The sequence below is a fragment of the Girardinichthys multiradiatus genome, chromosome Y (genome assembly GCF_021462225.1).
Source record: "Girardinichthys multiradiatus isolate DD_20200921_A chromosome Y, DD_fGirMul_XY1, whole genome shotgun sequence".
NCBI classification, from domain to species: Eukaryota; Metazoa; Chordata; class Actinopteri; order Cyprinodontiformes; family Goodeidae; genus Girardinichthys; species Girardinichthys multiradiatus.
The window spans coordinates 35,570,772-35,596,907 of NC_061818.1; the positions used below are offsets into that span (position 1 = coordinate 35,570,772).

The 26,136-nt window shown below is 40.1% G+C and overlaps 1 protein-coding gene across 3 annotated transcripts in view; it reads left to right on the forward strand.

Annotated features, from left to right (window-relative positions):
• The window catches only part of LOC124864569 (SH3 and multiple ankyrin repeat domains protein 1-like), a 120,755-nt gene that overhangs the window by 16,605 nt on the left and 78,014 nt on the right, over nt 1-26,136 (forward strand). For 2 of the 3 annotated variants that reach the window (XM_047359399.1, XM_047359401.1), the window contains exons 1-2: nt 14,171-14,342; nt 17,278-17,817. In XM_047359399.1, the coding sequence (XP_047215355.1) occupies nt 17,329-17,817 (489 nt within the window). In that variant the 5' untranslated portion in view covers nt 14,171-14,342; nt 17,278-17,328. Of the gene's footprint in view, nt 1-14,170; nt 14,343-17,277; nt 17,818-26,136 lie in introns of those variants that run through there. The other variant, XM_047359400.1, reaches the window with a different exon arrangement.

Below are 26,136 nucleotides of genomic sequence, written 5' to 3' on the forward strand. Positions count from 1 at the left end.
AAATATAAAATAATATAAAAATAATCAATAATTTGAAGTTTTAGCATTTTACAAGAGATATGGCCCTTTACTTTAAACAGGGTTAAAATCTATCTTTCTCATATGAAACCTAAGCACTTTTTCCTACGTCAGGATTTCTGTGATGCAAGATGTTATTGGCTCTGTTCACTATTTCCCTGTTCATGAACTCTTTAATATTTTATCTTTGACAAGTGTGTTACTCCCAGAGCTGCCCATGACTTGTTTCTTTCTGCACGTTGATTAAACTGACAACCAGAATGATTATACTGCAGCTCAGGTTGTAAGGTTTTAACTTACAGCTGACGTCCATATCAAGTCATTGTGATCTTCAGACATTTAGTGAATGCCCAAGGCGATTTCTCAGTGTCACTGAGAGATGTGCATCTGTTAACTCTTTTGGGAAGGCTTTCAACAAGGTTTAGGAGTGTGTTTATATGAACGTTTGACCATTCTTCCAGAAGCTCATTTGTGAGGTCAGACACTGATGTTGGATGCAGAGGGCTGGCTTGCAGTCTCCACTCTATTCATCCCAAAGGTGTACTGTCGGGTTGAGGTCCGAACTCTTTGCAACCGAGTGTTCTTCCATATCAAACTTGTGCTGCCAGGTCTTCACTGACCTTGCTTTGTGTATTGGTGTGCAGACATTTTGGAACAAGAAGGAACCATCTTAAAACCGTTTCCACCAAGTGGGAGCATAAAATTCTCCAAAATATCTTGGGGTATCAAACCATTAAGTATTCCTCTTACTGGAACTAAAAACATGACCAAACTTGGTGCTAAGGGGGTTATGGTGATGTAAGGCTTTGATGCAGCTGCTGAGCCATGATAACCTGTTCCATGACGTTATCTACCCACTGTTCTTGAGCAAATCTGAAAGTTTGGACCTCGCTGACCCCACTGTGTCATTTTACGTGGCCACACAACCAGCCATCCGTGTGGTGAAAAAGAAAACATGATTCATCGATCCAGGCCACCTTCTTTCATTCTGGTATCTGATTCTTATGCTTGAATACCTCATTGTTGGTTATTTTTGTTCTCTGTGTCCTGACAGTGTTCAATCAGAACCAGCATGAATTTCTTCAGCAGTTTTAGCCGCTGTAGCTCATCTGTGGAATGGGAGGACAAGGGTCAGTTTTAGCTCCCCTTGTGCATCACTGAGCCGGGTCATCACTGTTCCTTCCTTGGAAGACTTTTGACAAATCCTGACTGATGCAGACCAGGAACAACCCACAAAGCTGCATGTTTGGAGATTCACTGATCGAGTCATCTAGCCTTCCCAGTCTGGCCTGTATCAAACTCACTCAAAACATTGTGCTTCCAATATTTCCTGCTTCTAACAAATCAGCTGAGGACAAAGTGTTCACTTGTTGCTTAATATATCTTACCCAATAACATGAACCATGACAAGCAGATAATCAATGTTATTCACATCACTGGTCATATTGTTATGCCTGATCAGTGTATAACACCATGTGTTGTAACAACAGTCTTCTTTTTGATGTTACATGTTGAATTAAAAAGCATTTCCTCTTTTGTGCACCACTTTTAATTTGAAATGTAATTTACTGGATCTGGCCTGAGATGCTCTCAGTCCCGGTGTGAAGCTAATCTCTCTGTGCTCAGTGAGGTGAAGGTTGACCTGGTTAATGCAGTTTGAAGTTGGTTAGAAGACTGAACAAGTAAATGATGTGACCTGGAACTGACAGTTCTCCAAGGAGAGTGGAGGGGGTGGGGGGTAACACTCTCCCCCAGTCAATTCAATTCAATTCAATTCAATTCAATTCAATTCAATTCAATTCAATTCAATTCAATTCAAAGATACTTTATTGATCCCCGAGGGGAAATTAGAATCCCAGTACAACCGATCCAATCAGACATCATGACACAAGACAAGGGGGGGGGGGGACGGGTCACCGAGGCTTTGCTGCCCACTCACAGGCGCTGCCCTTGCTAGATGAGAAAAGAGGCCACATTAGGACAATAGGGGGAAAACAAATCATATTTCACACTTTATCCTTAGCAGGACACAGTTTGAGATTGCAAAAAACCTCAGCACAAAGAAGCAACAAGTTTACAAAACAACATCATGCTGGGAACGGTGAAGGTGGTGTGAGGGGTGCATATGTTTATCTTGAGCATGTGTGTGTGTGCGAGTGAGTGTGTGCAAGTAAGTCCATGAAGCACTGTCACAGAGGCCATTGTCCTTGATGGTACGTTGGAATGTTCATCAACCGGCCACAAAGTTCTGAGCAGGTCCACAGATGTCCTCAGGGAAGGGAGGAGGCAGAAGAAGCAGAGCGCCATGTTTACATAACTTCCGGGAGAAGTTGAAGATAGCCAGCCATCAAGGCCATGCAGGGGAGCCAGATTCAGAAAGGAAAAAAAAAAAAAAAGATATAAAGATGAGATGATTATCAGCTGTTGAGTGTAAGGCAGAGTGTAATCGCTTCATCACCCTCTTCATCATCACTCCAAGAGGCACAGAAAAGCCCTCACGTGCAGAGCATTCATTATGAAGGTCTTTCATGTGTGACTCATGACTTTTCTCTCGGGAACTGATTATCACTTCCTAATTTTCCGTAATGTTCTGACCTGTTTCAGCTTAATAGATGTTGAGCGAATCTCTAAAGTTTCGTTCTGGCCTTTTAGCTGCACCTTCATTTTCTCTTTTCCATCCCCTGGGATCAGACTAATATCTGCCATAAAAATTTGAATAAAGAGCCAAAAAGGCATGAAAAATGGGTCTGTCACACCGTCATCTTTCAAATGGTTATTTGTTTTTCAGTGTGCTGATCTGATCAGTGGAATGTGGGTGGATTTCGATTGAGCAGGCATTGCTCTGTAAAAACATGGAATTAAAGCTGCTTTAAAAAAGTTCTTGCAGTTAAATGAATTATTACAATTTAGCAGAATTTTACTAGGGAATGCATGGTGGAGCATTTGTTAGCACTTACAGCAAGAAGGTCCCATTTGGGCTCTTTCCGCATGGAATTTGCAGTGTGAGGTTAAGTGGTCTCTCTTAATTGCCCTTAGTGTGAGTGTGTGAGTGCATGGTTGTTTGTACTGTGTGTCTGTGTTGCTCTGCGATGTCCCACCCTGGATAGGGTCCAGGGTGTAACACCACCACACCATGTGACCCTGCAAGGATAAGCAGGCACAGATGATGTTGAGCAACAATGGGTTTGGTTACCTTTGAATAACTGTTAATAAGTGCCAATTTTAATGGAAATTACCAAGTTGGGGGTCCACCTGATTATCAGGAAATAATGGCCAAACCGCCCTGGTGAGGTGTGGTATTACAGAACAATAGTATAGTAGAAAAATTTGTTTTTACCAAGACAGAGACCGATGATTGTCACTCAGAATCGGCTTTATTATAATCTTGCAAGAGAGAAGGATTTTTTACAGCATTGGAGATGCGCTCAGTAGTGCTGCTAAATTGTTCTGCCTATACAATGCAAAGGTTCTCTTTATAAGCTACAACAGTTTTCAAGGTAACTCTCATGAGACCCAGGGAGACGAGGTGAAACCTGTTGTCCTAGACATAATCTTAACAGTGTGGCATACATATCATCTCACACAGCTGCAAGCAGAAGGCTGAGAAACCATTACTCTAAGACTAAATAAAAGAAGAATGGAACAACACTGAGGGGTTCTAATACTTTTGTCAGTTCCTGAAGAGTATCAAGGAGCAAAGAAAGCAAGGCACTAAAAATTTCCATAACAATAGTTACAGTCATTATGGTCAAAAATCCTGTTAGTTGTTTTAAATGTGCAGTCATTGTATTTGTCCTTCAAGTTCAGGACTGACACGTTTCTGCTTTGCTCTAAGTGCTGGCTGTGTCTACCTGCTAACCTTCTGAATCTCACACCTTGCTGCTTCCTCCAAACACTCTGCCTATCTCTGATTACTCAGCACTATGCAAAGCAATGGCTCCTTCACATTGTTATCATCTTGTCTGTATGCATTGTTCTTCAGTTGGTAAGATTTCTGACAGGTCTGCAGAAACCTCCAGGCTTTCTCCCTCTCCAGTTTGCTCTGTCTGCTCTCCTCTCTTTCATTCATTTAATTTCTCAAACAGTTTGGTCTCTGCTCCCCTGTTATGTTTTCCAGGGTTGCTTTGATTTTTATTGAGTGTTCTTTCAGTCAGTCAGTCATTTTCTACCACTTATTCCATAGTGGGTTGCAGGGGAGCTGGTGCCTATCTCCAGCAGTCTATAGGCGAGAGGCGGGGTACACCCTGGACAGGTCGCCAGTCCATCGCTGGGCAACACACAAACAACCACGCACACCTAAGGGCAATTTTAGAGTGACCAATTAACCTAACAGGCATGTCTTTGGACTGTGGGAGGAAGCCGGAGTACCCGGTGAGAACCCACACATGCACGGGGAGAACATGCAAACTCCATGCAGAAAGACCCAGGCCAGGAATCGAACCCAGGACCTTCTTGCTGCAAGGCAACAGTGCTACCAACTGTGCCACCGTGCAGCTGTTTTTAAGGAATACCAGAGGAATGAAATGAAAGTGTTCTTTCATTCCTCTGGTATTCCTTAGAAACAGCTTGAAACTCGAGTGCCTTATTCATTTTACTTCACATAACAGGGAGGCTCTTTAACCTTTCCTGATGCCTTGTACTGTAATGGTTGGCCATTCTTTATAAACATAGAGCAAAATGAACACTCATTTATGATTAGGTTTACTTCATTCCTGTCCTTGAGGTGCTTCTTTTTGTGCATTTTATGCACATAATATACTGAATGCTCAAATTATTTCTTACATTTGCAGAGAATTAGTTAACACAAGCACAGTGATGTGGAAAAGTATTTTTCCCCTTTTTGTTTTCAAGGATCCAGACCTTGTTTTGTAATTTTTAAAGTGGGCTTGAAAAACAGTTTTGCATTGAGTATTGTTCAAGGGTTTCTTACAAAATTTTGTGGTTTTTGCTGATTTTAGTCCAGTAATTGATTACTTTCTAATCAACAGCTTGTCGAAAAAATTTAATTTTAATTTTGTGAAAAACACCAAAGGTCACAAAGTTTGACAGAAAATAGGGTTTCAGCTCCAACAAGATGATTTTCAAAAAACTGTTACTGATGCATCTCCATTAATTATTTCTTCATAGTTGACTTGTTCTGGCTTTTACTCTCTCGTGCCCATTGTTTTTAGATGTTTGATTGCACCTGCTTGAACTCTCGCACCTTTAAGTCAAACATCTCAAAGCCTTAAGGTTCCAAACACCTCCCTCTCATTCATACTATTCTTATGCATTATTGACTGTCATTCGTTTTTTCTCCAGAGCATGCTGTCACCTCTCCAGATGCTGCCTATTCTTCTCCTCCTCCCCACTTTACTTACTAACGTCTTGTCATCTGTCCTCTGCTCGTTTCCTTCATTTTTCTGTAGAAAAGAATTGCTTTGTCTGAGAAAAAAGTATACAGGGTTATACTTTTATTCTGAACATTATCATTTTTGGAAACTGTGCACCTAGACTGCATGTTTTTGTACTAACAACAATTTTCTAGCACAATTCTGGCTGTATATTTGACATATCTTCTTGGCATGAAAGGAAGGATTGTTTTAAATTGGTTGGTTTCTTGGCAATGAGATGGCTTTTAAGCATTTTCCCTAATGTTGCAACAAGGCTGATGTCTTCTCTGGCAGACCCAATGCTGTTTATTTACATTAGAATACATTGGTAAAAAAATGTATCAATTAAAATAATAATGAAGTCCCAAAACATGAAACCGCCACAGAGAATTTCTCTCCTTAATACTCACAAAACGCTCATCTTGTCTTACTGCTAAAAAAAAAGAAAATTACTACAAATGACACAACTTATTAGTCTGGATCATGCAGTTGTCGGTTGCTCAGTCAGCTCAATCTTCACTTTGGGCTAGTGTTTACCTAGTGTCTACAGCTCATTATCAGATCAAAATCCACCAAACATGAGCACAGTGATGAGATGAGGCCTTTAATGTTAATCTGCTTTATCCATTCCATAACCACTTTGTGTTGAGTTTAAGTCAGAGAACTTGGAAGTATCCATCCTTCTTCATTTTTATGTTCTCACTAACAATGCAGCTCAGTCTCTGTTTCGTCTAATCATTAAATCGTTCTCCAGCAGTCATTTGTCTTGTACTTTTGGGCAGCTGCAAATTTCAGTTGAGCTTGATCATGTCTGTTTTGGATCAGGAGTTTCTGTCATGGCTGACACCCTCTGAGTCCATGGTGATGGAAAACTGGCTTCACTGCAGACAGTGACACTGGTGTTCCAGCTGTTTCTTGTCATCTGGGGGGAACAGTTGGGATCAGATGGTTGAAATGTAGGATAGCTCAAAATAATTAAATAAATTAATGTAGATTAAATGTTTTATCTTGCAGTTTTGGGGCACTGAAATGATGTAATGATGACCAGAAATATTTGAAGTATCCCTAATATGCAGTTGACATCTCTTCTCAAAAGAAAGTGAATTTTCTCTGCAGGTGTGCAGCGTAGATATAACGGCTCTCGCTTTAAAAGTCATCCACTCCTGCCGGCTACATCCACAACTCAAAGAGCCAAAAAGCCACTTCAGCGTGAGCGAGATTACAGATCTCTCCCCGAAGGCCCCTCGTTGGCTCTGAGCACCGTTTCAGGATTTGCTGCTCCTCACGGAACTGAACAGCTGAATAACAAACAGCCTCAATCCTAGCTGGAGGACTGACCAATCAGCAACAAGAGGTGTCAGAAAAATCTGCAGCAAAAAAAAAAAAAGATAAACAAGGAAGCCTCTAATTTGATGTAATTACACAAATTTATTCAAGTAACTATAATTACAAACCACTTTGCAGCTTTAGATTTTACATGCAGATGTAAAAATGTCTCATCACTGATCTGGAACTGAGACATAATTGAACAAAGCCAGACTAGAAATGATGGTTTCTTATTTAAACATTCAGCTGGGGGTGAGAAGTAACTCAAACGAACAGTAATGAGGAGATTTGATATTAAAATGGGCTTTCGGTGAGCATTTATGAGTGAATCATGGGCAGAATCAGAGTTGTTTTGAAACATGAAAGTGTGAAAAATCATGTATTGTCATGGTCAGACACAAGGACTGAACTCTACAGAAGGAAAACCTCTTTTAAGCAGAATTGTGTTTAGAAAAAAGGTCTCAAGGATCTTTTTTCTCAGCGAAGGAAGGGATTCGGCATGTCTGGCAAAGGGACCTTGAATTACCAGTACAAAAAGGTTCATTTATACATAAGGTGTGAATAATGTGTTATGTGAAGAGGGTTGGCAGAGCTGCTCATCTCAAAGAGAAGTCTGTTCACATGGAGAGCAGGATTTCTGGTCTGATGGTTGTCTAGATCAGTAGATCTCCAGGCTTTCTGAAGATCTTTTCAAGTCTTAGCTGCTTCCTCTTTAATTTTCCATCCAGTTTTGTTTTCTGTGACGATGACAATATATTGTCCTGTTTGTGTTTAAAAATTAGAAAAAAAACAAGTGGAGGACCACAGAAGAACTGTCTAAAGCAGAAGAAAAACATTTAATTCAACACATAAGAAAGACACCTCCACAGGCCTGATGGAAGACTGAAGTGATTCAGCATCCTTCAGTTGATCATCTGCTGTATGTCACATCATTTTTACTGTCTTTTAAACTGTTATCTTGGATTTGTTTATAGATGCGACTAAAGAAATGGGAGCAAATTGTGTCAAGTTGTTTATTTGTAGACACAACATTTGTTTATCCCATACAATCACAAACTTCAGTGTATTTTTTATTGAGATTTTATGTGACTGAACAACACAAAGCAGTGCATAAATGTGAAGTGGAAGAAAAGTTATGCAGGATTTTCAATATTCTCCCTGTCCATGCTAAAGAAAAGCAACCCCACAGCATCATACTAGCCCTGCTATGTTTCACAGTGGAGATGGTGTCTAGGGTGAGATACAGTGCTAGTTTTCCACCATGCAAAGCATTTTCCATGTAGGCCAAAAAGTAACACTTTTGCCTCATATGAGTGAAGCACTTTTCACACTTGGTGTGTTTCCCATTTCCCAACATATCTACTACAACACATGTCGCCTCAAGGCACTTGACAAAGGGTCTGGAATGGTGGGGTTGTTGGGGAGGTTAGATTAAACTACTGAATGTTAGAGATTGGCCATTTTAGAATGGGCTATGTGTAGGGGTACTAAGTAAAAATAATACACTGATAAAGTGTGTCCATATAAAGCACACTGGTGGCCATTGTTATACTAAAAACCACAAGGATCGGAATACCTCTCTCTGTCAGACTGATTATGACCATTGGAAAAGAGAAGGGCTTGCACAGGTAGCAGAAATGGAGGGTGTGTTTGCACCTCAACCATAACTGAGCCGGTTTAGGCTATACCTGACTCCCCCTTACTCCATCCAACAGGGAGGGAAGAAGGCAGAGTTAAAAAATAATTAGAGTTTTGTTTCCTGTTGCATTGTGTAAAGGTGGGTAACTTTAAAATGGGCTAAGTCAATTCAATCGGATTATACAGATTTCAAGTCAGGTAATACATTCCAATTAATCCCAACCATTGAACAGTGCAGTCAGATTCAGTTATTTATTCAAATTGGATAAAAAGTTTTTCTATCCAAGGAAACCCAGCAGATTGCATCGAGTCAGTGACCTAGCAGCAATCCCTCATACTGAGCATGCATGTAGTGACAGTGGAGAGGAAAACTCCCTTTTAACAGGAAGAAACCTCCAGCAGAACCAGAACCAGGCTCAGTGTGAGCGGCCATCTGCCACGACCGACTGGGGGTTAGAGAGAACAGAGCAGAGACACAAAGAGAACAAAGAAGCACTGGTCCAGGACTACTTTCTATGGGAAGGAAAAGTAAATGTTAATGGATGTAGCTCCTTTAGTCGTTTCATCTAGGAAGAAAAAACAGATAAACTCTGGGCCAGATTTCATCACCTAGATGTCTAGGAGAGAGACAGGGTTAAACACTGAAAGACAAGGTCAAGTGGATCATCGATAGAGGGTGAGCATTAAGTTGTTGCCAGCAGAAGCTTGGACGATGCCCCTCTCCAGAAAGGTGTCACAGGTAGACATAGAGTCAGGCCAGATGTAGCTTCTAGGAAGAGAAAAGATAAAGAACATAAAGTTAGAAGCTGAAATAACAGCAAATAATGCAACATTGGGGAGTAGTATGAGAATGTAGCGGAGAGAGTGAAAGTGGTCATTATGTCCTCCAGCAGCCTAAGCCTATAGCAGCATAACTACACAGATAGCTCAGGATAACCTAAGCCCCTCTAACTATAAGCTTTATCAAAAAGGAAAGTTTTAAGCCTAGCCTTAAAGGTAGACAGGGTCTCTGCTTCATGGACTAAAACTGGGAGCTGGTTCCACAGGAGAGGAGCCTGATAACTAAAAGATCTGCCTCCCATTCTACTTCTAGAGACTCTAGGAACCACCAGTAAACTTGCAGTCTGAGAACGAAGTGCTCTGTTAGGAACATATGGAACAATCAGATCTCTGATGTATGATGGAGCTAGATCATTAAGGGCTTTATATGTGAGAAGGAGAATTTTAAATTCTATTTTGGATTTAACAGGGAGCCAATGAAGGGAAGCTAAAAAAATGAGAAATATGATCTCTCTTTTAAATTTTCATCAGAACTCTTGCTGCAGCATTTTGAATCAGCTGAAGGCTTTTAACTGCATTTTGTGGACATCCTGATAGTAACGAATTACAATAGTCCAGCCTTGAAGTAACAAATGCATGGACTAGATTTTCAGCGTCACTCCTGGATAGGATATTTCTAATTTTGGCAAATTATCCAAAGGTGAAAGAAGGAAATCCTAGAAACCTGTTTAATATGGGATTTAAAAGACATGTCCTGGTCAAAAATAACACCAAGGTTTTTTACTTTATACCGGAGGTCATCTTAATGCCATCCAGGTTAAGTGATTGACTAAGCAGTTTCTTTTTTAAAGACTCCGGTCCAAAGACGACAACTTCTGTCTTGTCTGAATTTAGAAGCAGAAAATTTAAAGTCATCCAAGTTTTTATGTCTTCAAGACATGCTTGTAGTCTATCTAACTGGTTGGGCTCATCAGGATTTATGGATAAGTAAAGCTGAGTATCATCAGCGTAACAGTGAAAATGTATCCTATGCTGCCTGATAATTTCACCTATTGGAAGCATATATATAGTAAAGAGAATTGGCCCAAGTACTGAACTCTGTGGTACTCCACAATTAACCGTGGAGTTTAAAGATGATTTATCATTTACATGAACAAACTGGAATCTTTCAGACAAATAAGATTTAAACCAGCCTTGTGCTGTTCCCCTGATCCCTACAGCTTATTCCAGCCTTTTTAAGAGAATATTATGGTCGACTGGATCAAATGCAGCACTGAGATCTAACAGAACCAGAACAGACACAAGTCCATTATCTGAGGCCATAAGAATATCATTAGTGACTTTCAGCTGAGTTGTTTCAGTGCTATGATGAGCTCTGAAGCCTGACTGAAACTCTTCAAACAGGTCATTGCTGTGTAAATGCTCACACATTTGATTAGCAAGTACTTTCTCAAGAAGTTTAGATTAGAACGGAAGATTGGATATAGGTCTGTAATTTTTCAAGTCATCTTGATCAACCGAAGGTTTAATTACAGCTACCTTAAAAGCTTGTGGTACATATCCATTTACTAAGGATAGATTAATCATATCTAAAATGGGGCTGGTAATCAGAGGAAACACTTCCTTAAATAATTTGGTTGGGATTGGGTCTAACATACAAGTTGAAGGTTTAGATGAAGCTAATATTTCTGATAACTCAGGAAGCTTCACAGGATCAAAACAGTCCAAGCACAAATCAGGTTCTGCAGTTATTTCCAATGTTGTCTCACTTGCTGAGGATGAATTAATCGTCTTCAAGAGAATGTCAGTGATTTTACTTTTAATAGAATCAATTTTATTTAAGAAAAATCCCATAAAGTCATGATTGCTGAGAGCTAAGGGAATGGATGGCCCAACAGAGCTATGACTCTGTGTAAGGTTAGCAACGGTACTAAAGAGAAACCTAGGATTATTCTTGTTCTCTTCTATTGATGAGAAATGAGCTGTTCTGGCTTGGCAAAGTGTCTTTTTATACAAAAGTAGGCTATTTTTCCAGATTAAGTAGTAATCCTCTGGGTTTGTAGAGCTCCATTTTCTAACATTGTGCTTTAAAGTACGCAGCTCCGAATTAAACCAGGGAGCCAGCCTCCTGTGAATAATTACCTTCCTTTTCAAGGGGGCTGCATTGTCTAATGCACCAGGCAATGATGAAGTAACACTATGAACAAGAGAATCAATTTGTGAAGGAGAAGAAACAAAATTATTGCCCTCCACTGTGTTTCTGTGAGGAAATTGAAAGTGGAACAGATTCTATAAAACGGTATTACAACCAGGGACTAGAGGACCCAAATTTCAGCCAGACACAATGTAACAAGGTTAAAAGGTTTATTAATTAAGGCAGGATCAGCACTCAGGTAACCAACAGTCAGCTTCCACGAACCACTAAGAACAGAGAGGCGAGTTAGGGACTGAATAAAACTCATAACTTGAAGAGTTAGATAAAGCCGCTAACTTTCTCAGTCTGGGAATGAGGTTCAGAATCCAGAAGAGAAAGTGATTCAGACAGTTTATGGGGAAGAATCCAACAGTCAGACGTCAGATTGCTGGAATCAGCTGAAGCTGTGGCAGGAACACAGAGAGCTGAGGTTGTCCTCTTGACAATTATTCCAGGCAGACTTGAGAGCCATGCAGGCTCAGGCTGAATAAACCAGTGGCTAGGCTGGGGTGGAAATCCGTGGACAGAAATAGGGTCGAGTTCTAGGGCTAGAGACGTCAGACAAGAGGCAGGCTGAGGCATGAACCGGATGCGGAAAACAGCCATGAACCAGGATCCAAACAGTCCGACAAGGGGTAGGCAGGAAGGCAAAGTCCATGAGGCAAGGCAAGGTCAAAGAATAAGATCAGGCAGGAAGGACCGCTGGATAACTACTCACAAAATGTTTTCGTAATTTCTGGCACCGTTTGCCTGTCAGAGGGCTGTATATAACTGCAGCTCCACAGGTGTGTGGCATGACGGTAATTGCGCTGCAGCGCAGCAGCAGACAGGTGAAGCAGATGAGTTGATTGTATGAATGAGAGCAGACGGGCCAGAATCATAACAAAAGGTTGTTACAGCATTGTCTGATAATGATCTACTATAATGAAATTTTCTTTCAGGTGTGGAGTACTCGGTTAAATTAAACTCAAAGTTTATTAAGAAATGGTCAGACAGGACAGGGTTATGAGAAAATATTGTTATGTCTTTACACTCAATGCCATATGTCAGCACAAGGTCCAGAGAATGAAGACAAAGGTGGGTAGGTTTGTTAATGTTTTGAGCAAAGCCAATTGAGTCTAAGATAGCATTAAAGGCTATATTTAGGCTATCACTTTCAGTGTCAATACAATTCGGTTTTCAATTCAGTCTATTTATATAGCGCCAATTCACAACACATGTTGTCTCAAGGCACTTCACAAAGTCAGGTACATACATTCAAATTAAATCTAAACCACTGAACAGTGCAGTTAGATTCAGTTATTTATTCAAATTGGATAAAAAGTTTTTCTATCTAAGGAAACCCAGCAGATTGCATCGAGTCAGAGATTTGTAGCAGTCGCTCCTCCTGGATGAGCATGTAGAGACAGTGGACAGTCACTGGCGTTGACTTTGCAGCAATCCCTCATACTGAGCATGCAAGTAGCGACAGTGGAAAGGAAAAACTCCTTTTTAACAGGAAGAAACCTCCAGCAGTGTCAACATGGATGTTAAAATCCCCCACTATAATAACCTTGTCTGTACTTAACACTAAATCAGATAAAAGGTCTGAAAACTGATCTAAAAATTGAGAGTAAGGGCCTGGTGGATGGTACAAAACAACAAACAGAAGTGGTTTTAGTGCTTTGCAATTTGGATGAGGAAAATTAAGGATTAAATATTCAAAAGAGTTATTAATTGGGTTGGGACTAATCAATAAATTGGACTGAAAAATGGCCTCGCCCAGTATTTCGAGGAATGTGAAAATTTTAATAATTAGTAGGAGTTGACTCATTTATAGTAACATAATCCTCTTGCTGCAGCCAGGTTTCTGTGAGGCAAAATAAATCAATCTGATTGATACAAATCAAGTCATTAACTAGCAAAGTCTTTGAAGAGAGATATACTATGCTCAGTAAGCCACATTTAATTGTTTTCTTTTTCTTTTTAGTCTGAGTTGTGTTTATTTTTTTGAGATTTTCATGATATCCTCCTTTTAGATTATTTTTTAATCTATTCAATTTTGGCCGTGGGCAAGACACTGTCTCAATAGGGTAATGGGTGGGTAGCAGTACAGAAGCTGCAGAGAGGAGTGTTAAACTACGACACTGCTTCCTAGTCTGAACCCTGGGTTGTCAGAGGTTTCGAGAACTAATAAATTCGGCCAGATTCCTAGAAAGAAGAGTTCTTTAAAAAACGACTTTCATCTTCCACAAAATTTTGATTTGTGAAGTCAGCCATGTCTTTGTAGGTTAGTTGTGCCATACTGTTTCCATGTTCGGATGATGGATTAAACAGATCTGTTCAAAAATGACCAACATGACCGAAAATAATGATACATCGAACATCCCTAATTGAAATACACACAATTTTCAGATTCATTCTTGTAAACAAATTGAAAATCATTTATCCTGTTCTTTCCACTTCTCAGTCATGTGCTAGTTTGTGTTGTTCTATCGTATAAAACCCCAATAAGATACCCTGATGTTCATCGTTATAATGGGACAAAATGTTGAAAAATGCAACGGTTATGCATAATTTTGCAAGTCACTGTAAAGAGCTGAATAAAAACAAAATGTTTTGTAAAAAACTGGCAAATTATTTAGCAAGACCAATTGAAAATGTTGCTGGTTTATTGGATGATACATATAAAAAAAATAAAGGATAGCTCAAACGTTTTTACACAGATTCAACAGCTAAACTCATTCTCGGGTTGGTCGTATCCATGTTGCAGGTTATTAAAGGGGGGGGGGGTTAACTACCCCTTTTAAAGTCTTCGACCCCCCCAAATGAGGTAAAAATACCAGACTGGGGTTTAGAAGAGCCGTTAATATCCCATACATGTGGTCGTATATTTACACTAAGTGAAAACTCATATATTAGGAGTTTAGACCCCCCTAAAGTGGACCGTACCAACTCTGAACCAGCTGAAGTCAACCTCCCACCGTTGTTATTTAAACGGTCCTAACCAATGCGCCAGTGTCAGCTGATCGAAAGTAGGTAGATCAACAATGGTTTAAATTGATTTTCATGTCGGAGTTCTCTTTTATATTCTTTAATTACAATCTGCAAATTGTCTAAATGTAAATGCTAACTTTTCTTTTCTAACTTTTGCCAAAGTTACATTTTAGCTAATTAATGTTAGCTAACGGGTTTTATTGCCCTGTCCAAGCTGAAGTTGGCATATGATTTGTAGCTCCGTTTCGTCCGCTGGGTAACCAGCTATTTAACACACTGAACCGTTGAATAGGATGGTTCGAATCAGATACTAACTTTAATCTCATGTTTTCCACTTAAGAAGAGCTATTAACCCCTTTTAGAACCTCCAACTTATTAAACCATATTTCTTTGATATCAAACATAAGTAAAACACCTACCAGACAGAGATACATTAATCATTTTAAAACCAAAAGCTCATAAAAGCATTTACGTTGGACCCATTCGTATTTTCATTTGGTAATGTCTAACTGGCAAAAATGCCAAACGAAGTTTATATTGAAAAATTCACGTGAAATTGTTAAATGTGAACAAAGTGGAAGTATCTGTTAGTTTTTTCCTGTTTAGTTAGTGTTCATTTCTAACATTCACTCCATTCATATAGAAACAAGTCAGCCATTAATACCCTGCAACCTAATACCAGTTATCAGAAAGGAAAAACTGACCTGTAAAGTAGTTTTAAGTCGTTGGAAAGTAGGCTTAAATGCCATCTAATTTTTATGATAAATCCAATAAAATTTTGGGGATAGGAAACATTGATAAAATATTTCAAAAAGTAAATTCACACTGCTGAAATGAACATTTCCAGACTACTCCTTTGTAATTTTGTTGCTCTTTTATGACGTCAAAGGGGAACCCCTGCAAGTAAACTGACTGCTGCTACAATGGCCAGCAACACAGACAGCAGCAGAGAATCTGATATTTCTTTAGATATATTTCAGTCACTATCAGAGAGACGAAGCAGGGTCGGGAGAGTCAGATGGCAGAGCACAAGTGCTGCGGCGTGCCGACAACCATCTAAGTCAATATGCATGAATCATACCACACCACACCACCAGGAAACAGAACGAACACAACATCTGGATTTTCAAAAATAATTCACTAAAGACGGATTAGATCTCGCTATATTAATAAATACACACGTATAATCATATGTACTCGTGTATATATTAGCCGTTGTTAACAATAGATCAATTAGATCAGTTACTGGGTTAGGGTTAGGGTGTTAAGGTGTTATAAATTGAACAATTAAGCATTAAAAGCAACAAATTAAGCAACAAATATAGCTTCGCTGCAAAGTGTGAACTCACCCATTGTAGAACAAAACACATGAAAATATCTGGATGAATAAAACAAAAAATGAAGCAGTTTAACTGGTTTAACTTCCACAGAATGAGTTGTTTTGGACTTGCTACCGCATTTATCTGCATTTGTCCGGTTCGTGGGCTTTGCAGTGCACTGGACCGGACCGGAGCAGATACAGTGTAAATTCAGTATATATACGGCGCAGAGTGAAACAATCGGAGGAGAAGCTTAGCAGCTTGGAGCAACAGCAGCAGACACAAGGGATGATTCAAGATCTGAAGACACTACATGGGGTGTCATTTTTTAAAACTTATATTTGAAAAATTTATTTAAATGTATGTGTGTGTAATTTATCTTATTGTAATAATAATAATTTTGGATTTTAATTATTAACAATAACTGTTGATATCCAAATGCACTTTTGCAACAAGGAAGTGTTCTTACCTGCTGAGCCCTGATCTGTTTAGCAACAGCAGCAACAACCTTTTCTTTGACGATCTTTTCACATCAGATGTTCTGAACAGCGTGGCTATCGACTCTGCTTCAACATTCTTCTTCGTCTGTCAGATATCCAGACCTCTGACATTATTTCTCTTGCGATCTCAGAGGTTTTCTTGTTCGAAGCAGTTTGCTGAAAAGTGCTCCGATCACAACTGGCTGTGCTTGGTGGGACCAGCCCATCTGTTCCTCCTTGGTTTTCCAGCTCTGATCCAGGCATCTCTGATCCTCTTTGCTTCAGGAAAGTAGTGCAGACTAACGGCTGCTGCCATAGAATTGCTGCCACCACCAGCAATGCACCGTTTCACCATATTAACGCTGTTTTTAGCGCAACTTTAGCGCAACAACAATAAATTACCGGAGACTTCCTCTTAGATGTCGCTCCCGGCTGACTTTGGACTTGCAAAATCTTACTATGAAATATGCTTATTTTGTGTCACATTGTTTTTTATCACGTCTTTAATCCTGATATTACTGCCCTATTTCTTCAATGTTAAGATGTTTTCTTTCAATGCATTTGTGGGAAAAGCGTGTCAAAGGCACTTCACGATGTTCAAGCTGTTCACCTTTTATTTTACGTTTTGTCCTATTTGTTACATGTTTTAAAATATGCTACCTGGAAAAATTAGTTTATCTATGTATCTATTAGTTTATCTATCTATCTATTAGTAGAACATAAATTTGAATGAAATTGTGACTTTTTCTCTAAGTTTACACATTCTCCTGAAAATACGTGACTGATCAAATTATTGGTCACTGCCTGGCGAGGCACAGAGTGACTGTAAATGTTAACTGGTTTTGTGGTACAAGGTGCTGGCCTGCTCTTGATGATTTTAGAGGCTCTGACTCTCTGTTAGTTGTACTCCAGAGAAGCTCGATGGTGAAGTCTGTCTACCTGCCACATGTTGTTCATGCCTCTTTACTGCTGGACTACGTATGCATGGTTGTGGTCTATACAAAACATTTCCTCATCCAAGTCATTAGAATAATTCATCCCTTGTACCCTCAGGTCCTTATTTCTCACTCTTCTTGGTTTTTAAATCTTTTCAGCCATCTTCTTTGTCTCCAAATCCTCCATCAGAGAAAAGTGCCACACAAATAAACTTTACTCTCTTTCTTTCCCCCCCTCAGTGTCTATCTGGGAATGATGGTGTGGCCACTGGAACCGCCTTCTTTGTCGCCATGACGATGCCATTCAGCCCCCTGTCCAGCGACGAGGAGCAACAAAGGATGCTGGGAAACAGCAGACATCTCTATCCTGGGGCAGAAGACGAGGAGGAGGAGGAGGAAGAGGAAGAGGAGGAAATGGAAGAGGATGAGCGCGACGAGGATGTCGAGGAGGAGAACGGTGAGCTGGAGGGGGATGAGGATGATGAGGAGATGGTGGAGGTCAGGCGAGGAGGCATGCCTCGGATTGGCAGAGGTGAGGGACACAGACAGTCCGGCAAACTGGCCGGACGACCCACTGGAGATCGACAGATGAGGCCAGGAAACCCGGCACACACCGCCAATCCTTATTCAGCCAATCCCGGACCCACGCACCAACAAGGATCCAATCAGCAGCAGCAACAGAGGAGGTTGAAGGAGCGCACTGCCAACTCAGTGCCATCTGAAGACGCCCACATTGCCATGATGGTGTTTCGCATCGGCATCCCAGACATAAAGCAAACGGTCAGTGCAGTCAACACAGAAACAACAACAGGAACATTCAGAACCGAAATGGACTGCAAATCATAGAATAACTTTAATAATAACATCAGTTTATCATCGTTTCTTTGGTTGTCCCATAGCTCACCTCAGGCAGCACAGAAAGCAGATGCACACAAAGAAAAAGGTTGAAATTTTCCACTTGAAAGCGATAAATTGTGTGGATTAAATTCCTGCATGTTAATGTTAGTTTTGTCTGTGAGGTATTTCATAGACAAACACAAATGAAACTAAAGTGCTGCACAACTGGGTTTAAACAAAACTAAAAATGACATAATAATACTTTATGTTCAACAGCAATACATAAAGGATTAAATAAACACAAAAACAAAATATCATAGATTAAAAAAGGGTAAAAAAAACTTTTTTTGGACACTGAAACTTGTCTAGATACAGTCTAGATGCTGATCTCTGATAGAGTTGTTAAAGCTTTCATAAACCTTTAACTTTTCCACATTTTGTCAAATTTCAATTACAAACGTCAATGTGTTTTATAGGAATAACGTGACCATCACTCAGTAGCACATAACTGTGGAGAAACCTCCATGGTCGGAGTTGATGGAAAGATGAATGGCACTAAATACAGGACAATCTGAAAGAAAACCTTTCTGAGGCTGCAAAATACTTTAGTTTGGGGCTTCCACCAGGGCAATAACTCTAAACATAAAGGCAGAGCTACAATGGGAGGATTTAGAGCATGTGTTTGTATGGCCTAGTCAAAGCACATACCTAAATTCAGTTGTAAAGGAGAATGTGCTAAACTGTCCAGTCTCTGGATGTACAAACAGGTGCAGACAGACCCCAAAAGGCCTGCAGCTGTAATTGCACAAAAAGGTAAAGTATTGACTCAGTGAGGCTAAAAACAACTGCACACCACAATTTGCTGATTTTTTAAATGTTCATATATAAAAACATAAACAACAATAAACAGGAAGACAGTGAGGTTAAGGCCAGTGCTGATGTTATATTCTCACATTTTTCTGAAGTTAGCCAGTGCATTTGATATTAGCTGCAGTCAAAGAGATTCCTAGAATAAAAAAAATATGGGTACGTTTTTGAAAAGTCCTTAGGAGGAGTTTTACCCTGGGTTAACTCTGACGCCACCCAAGAAAAACTACACTGACCTTTGCAAATTAAAGGTCTCTCAACAGATGAAGATCAGGTGCTCTTAGAAGAATGATTGACTTGTATTTTATTTAAATATTTATGTTTTAAATCAGATTTAAGACCTTGTAGTTAAGTTAGATAAAAGCCACCTTCTACTTTTTTACTCTGATCTTATAATATTCACAGTGAAAAGGTATTTTCTCCTTTACAGATTTCTTATTTGTTTGGTTTTCGGTCACAGTTCAATGCTGCAAATCATTGGAAAAATTTAAACATCGGCCAAAGACAACTTGAGTAAATAATAAAAAGCAGCTGTCTAAAGATAATTTCATTTATTAAGGGAAAATATCTATCTCAACCAGCCTGGCCATATGTGAAAAAGTAATTAACCCCTAAACCTAAAAACTGGCTGTGCCTCACTTGGCAACAACTGCCATCAAACGTTTGTGGAAACTGGCAACGAGTCTTTCTCAACCCTGTGGAGGGATTTCCCACCATTCTTTGCAGAATTGTTTTAATCCAGCCTCATTGGAGGATTTTTGGGATTTAAGTGGCCATTCCAAAACCTTCATTTTGCTTTTTGTTTATTATTCAGAGGTCGACTCTTTCAATCATTGTCCATAACCTGAACTTGAGCTAAGGTCACAAAGTGATGGTCAGACATTCTCCTTCAGGATGTTCTGCTACAGAAGAAGCAAAGCAGACCCAGATCATCACACTACTATCACCATGTTTGAATGTTGGTATGATGTTCTTTTTCTGAAATGCTGTCTCTGTTTTCCACCAGATGTAACGGCACAAACAACCTCCAAACGTTTCCACTTATGTCTCGTAATTTCCACAGAAAGTCTTGGGCATCATCCAGATGTTTTTTGGAAAATGTGAGTCGGGCCTTTGTGGATTTTTGGTCAGCAGTGGGTGTAGCCTTGAAAGTCTGCCATGGGTGCAGTTAATGTCCAGTCTGTTTCTTACTTTTTAACCATGAACTCTGACCTGAACTGAGCCAAGTAAGCCCTGCAGGTCTTTAGATGTTGTTCTGGGCTCTTTAGTGACCTCATGGGTGAGTCTTCATGCTTTTAGAGTAAATTTGACTGGCCTGCCATACCTGGGAAGGTTCACCACTGGTCCATTTTGTGTCTGGGTTTGTGTGTAATGGTTCTCGGTGCGGTTCACTGATTTCTAACTCTTTCCAGGCTGATAGATGCCAGTGACCTTTTCTCATATGTTCTTGAACGTCTTCAGAAGGAGGCATGATGTGTTGCTTTTTGAGAAAATTAGCCTATTTCATGTTGTCAGGCAAGTTCTATTTAAGTGATTTCTTGGTCTAGCAACAGGTCTACTAGCAATCAGACCTGGGTGTTAATTTGTCATTTACAAAAGGGTGGATTACTTTTTCACTTAGCCATGTTGGTTTGGATAGCTTGTACTTTTCCTTTAACAAAGTAAATCATCATTTAAAAACTGCTTTTTGTATTTATTCAGGTTATCTCTGTTCGATGTGAAATTTGCATTTGATGATCGGAAACATTCAAGTGCGGTGCACTTTCATGGCACTGTATATGTAACGGTTTCTGTGGTCCATTCCATCAAATGTGCAAACCGCAGTCAAACTCTGAGAGGACGTTTTTGGGTTATTCCGTCAGCAGCTGCAAGAATAAAAAGGAACTTGATCTGACAGCAACAACAAAAAAAAACTTTCAAGGTGACCCAGCTTCAGAGAGGAGGGGATAGAGTGTGAGAGGCACAGCTGAAATGTTTAAAAGAGCCATCTGGATGAGAGGAATTTGATCCTAAAACTCTGCAAGCAGTAGAGGATTGGGAAAGAGTAAAAGAAGAGGGAGGCTGGAGCGAAGAGAAGAGGGTAAAGGAGAGGAAGCGTTGCCACTTGTGTGATGTTGCCAAAGAGCTTTTAAATGTTGCAGTAAAGTATGCAGTGAAAAGCTCCTTTCGGGGTGACTGGCTTTTAGAGGCCTGCCCAGAATCTGGAGAAAATCAGCCGTTTCCGCCTGTACGTCACTGCTGAGCAAGAGCTCCATTGAAAAGGCTTCACAAGCTGGAAATGCAGCTGCCTCCATGTTCAGAAACACTCGGTTTCTATAACACAACTGCCAGACGCCCGGCTTCTTCCAGTTCCACAACACTCTTGTGTCTCTGATGAGAGATTTCTTCCACTGAATTATGGCTGGAGGCTAAACTCTACTCATAATTGAATTATGGAGAGCTGAGAATTGTGGAGAGAGAAAGGATAGCGTTGCTCATCTGTAGATGAAAGCTGACGCAGACCACCTTTGTGTTTGACAAGCCGAAGGTTATATTCTTTACACATTAGCTGTCTCCTCTGTTCCCCGTTCTGCTAAACCAACAAAGGCCTCTGTGATATGTTCATCAGCAAACTTGGGGAGAAATAAAAGCAAATGGGTCTGTGTTTTCATATTTTATACTTACCATTCTGGTGCACCACAAATGCCTCACTGAACACCTCTTCCTTCTTCTCGCTGCTGTATGATTTATTATTGATCTGAGCATTTGGTGCTTTCAGCGGTACGTGGTTAGTTGAATGTGTGCTCAATGTATTTAATCTCAGCTATAAATAATTCACATATCGCTATTTATTGTAACAAATCGGCCTTAGATTTAAGTCATAAATATGTGTTTAGGTCGAAGAGGTTGGGAGGAGAGTGTCAGGCTTTCAGTAATCAGATGAACCATCACATACAAAAAGGTACAGATAATGATGGATTCTAGCAGATGGAGGTGGAAGCAAGGAGGCAGATAAAGGCGGCAACAGTGGAATGAAGGAGAGAGAGGGATAAATGAACAGAGGTACAGGAGTAGATCAAGAAGGTAGGTAGATAAGGCAGAAGTACAGTTGTGATAACAATAATGTTTTCATTCCTATTATGGGAAAAACCTGGTCCACCATTGCTTCTTCCACTGGATTTAACAGGGCAAGTAGCAGCTAGGTGCTGCTGATCAAATACACTAGTAGCCTGGTCATCATCACCATGACAACCTCTATGAAAGAAGGAGTTTGCTCCTCTGGATTATACAGCCATGTGTTAACACAATGCCAGGATGGAAAGACATCAGCAATGACCCTTGAGAAGCAGCTTTTGCTTCCTGTCAATAGGGGAAGGGTTATAAGGACATTTCTAAACAACTTAAAGGACATCATTCTGGAGATAGACTGTTTACCATCTTCCCATGAGGGGAAGCCCCAGCCAGATGTTACAGTTCATGACGGGAGAGTTAACAACAGGCTGAACCGGTTGGTTGGAGGAGCTGCCAAGAGGAAGATTCTTTTCTCTGAGATGAATAATATCTCCGCTTGCATCTGTCTCCGGGAACTATGTCCTATGAACCATTCTGAACAAAGCAGAGATGTTTGACCACCGTGCACTGTGCTGTGTTTAGAGAAAATTACACACAGTATATCAGCTGTTAAGCACGATGGTGGAGGGATGATGATTTAACTGATGCAAGAGACTGAGAAGGTCACCTCAAAACAACTGCTTCAAGTTCTTAATGCTAAAGGTGGTTCGACAAGCTGAATCATTGGATGAACTCCCAAGCTGTCCTAGTTTTGATAAATACATTTCTGCAACAAGCACAGAAGACGCAAACACATAAGCGAGACGGTTTTAATAACATTAATAGGTGATAATTATTCATAATTATTCATAATTATAATAATTCATTCCTAGGAATTAATAGACCTTTCACTAGTATTGTCCCCTTTTGTAAAATATGTGTAAAAAGTTGTGCAAGGAATCTTTTCCCACAGCAATCCAACCTGTAATTTACTACATTTATCCAGTGGCAGATAAATATCCCATGTTAGGAAATAACGGGTTTTTACAAAAAATGATGTTATTACTTTGACAACCCCCTTTAGCCTATAGGACAGCACTAAGCTTTCTCTTGAGTGGGATCTTTGACCATTTGTCTTTAAACTATCTAGATCATCCAGAGGCCAGGTTCTTCTCTTATGTTCTCCTCTGTTCAGGTGCCCCCATGGATTTCTGTAAGATTAAGTTCTGGAGACTAAGCTGGATTAAGTGCCTGCCGAACCATTTCTGTGTTGATTTGGCCAAATGTTGGATCATTATTCTGCTAAAAAAAAAACAGCAATGCTTTTTAGAATAGTCATTGAAGCCATGTTAAAGAGGACATATCATGCTTTTAAATCTTTCCTTTTCTCATTTAAATCATTCAGCTGTGGTCTATATAAAGTGGAACTCCTTGTTCTTGCAGCTCCACAGGCTCCTTTTTTACCTGTTCTGAGGAGCGTCTGAGAGCAACTCGTTTTGGCGCCGTTTCTTGAAATACTGTTGAGGCACTTCACACCCCGCCCACCTCCAGGTCAAAGAGCGTTCCACTCCACCCCATTCCGCCATTTTTGAAGTTTGTTAACAGAAGTACAATTATCTAATGGTGCAGAAACAGGACAAAAAAACTAAATAAATTCATGTCTAAAATAAAGTTTGTTGTCATTTTAGTTATTTGCAGCTTATCGCTTTGCTGTGTCCGTTGTTTCCATAGACAGAAGGAACTGAACCCTTAATCAGACGAAGTCTTACAGCAAATCCTTCTTGACATTGAAGGAGGTTGCTGAAGAACCCGTCCTTGAAGTGGAGGCATAGGAATTTCCCCCCTGTTGTTGGAACATTTCCATAAAAAATACAATTTCACCAGGCACTTCGAAGAGGTTCTGATGCTGGGGGACGGTGTAATGAATTGTGCAAGTTAATATATCCAACAAAGGAATATTTAGACTTATCCACTTGCAGCTTCCACATACTTGAGCTTGGACTACAAAATCGCAGCGAGAAATAAAAATGGTGGATACGCAAATTGGTCAACCCGAAGTCCATGACCTTGTTTAGCTGTTCTGCAGCAAATACTGTGATGTAACAGTTAGAAAAACGTAATAGAAGATAGAGAAACCTGAACGGATTGAAAAATACCCCAAAATAATATGAAGATATCTAAGCAACACCTGGATAGACTAAATGCAACTTTTCTGCACTCTTATAGACTAGATATAGGAAAGTTTAGGTGAGTAGTAAAACCATTTCCTGACTGACGAATCTCAACGAACATCTGCCTGACTTGAATGCTATGTTTTTTGTCTTTCTCAGTTTGAAGAGGGGGAAGAGAATCTTGAAAGTAAACTATGAGTAAATCAGTCAGTTACATTCATTTTTACAAGAATTAGGGCGCAATTGTTGTAGCACTGGGGATCTTGTTAAGTGTATTTGTTAGCATCGGGTTTATTTCTTCACTCAAGTCAAAGGTTGAATTTTTATAAAGCTTTCAGTTTGAGATGATGCTGCTGAAGCATAGAAATGCTTCTCAGGGTGCCACTGTAGCAGCAATAATAATGACAAAACCATTAGTATGACAGAGCAGTAAGAGGGACACAAACTGCTTGTCTTTCTCTCCAGTTTAACAGGAGTCACAATCAGGCCCCCTGATGGTAACTTCTTGGCTCCACCTCTTCATCTGATTGTTCCTGTTTTCTCTTTACGTCCCACTCCGTCCTTTCAGAAAAAAAACCCTCTAATCTTCACCGTTTTCCCCTCTCTGGTCCATCTCGCTTTTCCTGTCCTCCTCCCCCTCCAGCTCTCCTTCAGTTTCTCTTTAATGTCTGCTAATATGCCATCATTGTCCCAGTATATTTGCTCTGTTCTACATGTCAGCTAATTCACCCTCAATAAAATCTAATTGCTGTCTAATTGTGTAGTAATGAGACCTGGGAGCGACTGTAGAGCACAGATGCAGACGTTATGTGGAGTGACAGGGCGCTTTACACTTGCAGTGATTTGGAAGAAACACAGTTATGTTGTATTTATTTTCTCTAATAAGCACTTAAAATGGCAGAAACTCAACAACCATCAGTGCAGTGGGATAACGAACTGAATTGGACTCGCTGTGCTGTGACAGAATAAATACAATCATTCAAAGGCTTCATTTTCTGGATAAAAATGTTCTTAAAGAGGATATCCAGATATCCATTTGTCAGCTCTTTATGCACAGCTTGTAATACTGGAGCATATTCCAAATGAGTGCTTGTTGTGGATTTCAGGGAATTTTCATAAGGGGTTGGAAGTTTCCTCTAGGGAACCTGCAGACTTTTGTGTTATCTTTTGTACTGATAGAAGACAAAAAACTGTGACACGTCACTCATAGTTGTTTTTAAAATAGATTTTCAGAAAATCATGCAACTCTAAATCATCCGTGAAAGGAATTTTATGACTAAGCCAAATACTGGGGTTTGCAGGAAGTTAGATTCAATATTTGAACAAAAGAATACATAAAAAAAAAATGTATTGCTTTAAGAATGGCGACCTGTCCAGGGTGTACCCGCCCCCCTCCTACCCTAGCTCCATGCTGCAGATATATACTGACAATGATCTCAAATGATCAGCATTTTTACTGCATTTACTGCAACTCCCGTGAGACGGCACAGAGGCATGACACTGGTATTACATCACTCTATAGCTGATGACACTGACATGCATAAACATTGCTTTTTGGGTTTCTGGGCCTTGATGCTCAGCACCAGTTCCTCCTCTTCAACTGGTTGTTGATGTAAAAAGGCAACGGTCCATTAACTCACTTGTTTGCACAGCGACAGTCGACTGTGTGTGTCACAAGTGGTTCGCATGATTCTCCCACCTCAGCAGGAGGTAAAAGCTCAACTGGTTGCATGTTTATTAGATTCTCAAAGTTGCGAAGATGCAGCAGAGTTGGCATTTGGCTTGCGAGTATATTAAACAGCATGAAGCAAATGAGTTTTTGTTTTCTGTGTGACTAGAGATGAAGTCTTGCAGTAGTTGTAGTAGCCTTCAGGCATGATTTGTGCACTGAAATTCGCAACAACAAGCCTGTTTCCTAAATGCATTCTTGAGTCTCTAAGTGAGACTTTAAGCCCTTTGGCTCTGCAGGACACACCAGCATTGCAGAGTGTCTTTGTGAATGAAAGGAGGAGCAGTGTAGGTCAATAAAGCGCTGGGGGTGAGAGGTAGGTGAGTGTGAAGATGAAAGAAAGTGGGAAATGAGAGGAAAATAATAAAAAGACAGCGGAAATGTATTTGCTCTTTCTCTGAATCAGGAAAAAGTAGTTGTGAGTGTTTTGTAGAGAAAACGATAGAACAACTAGGATGTGGGAAG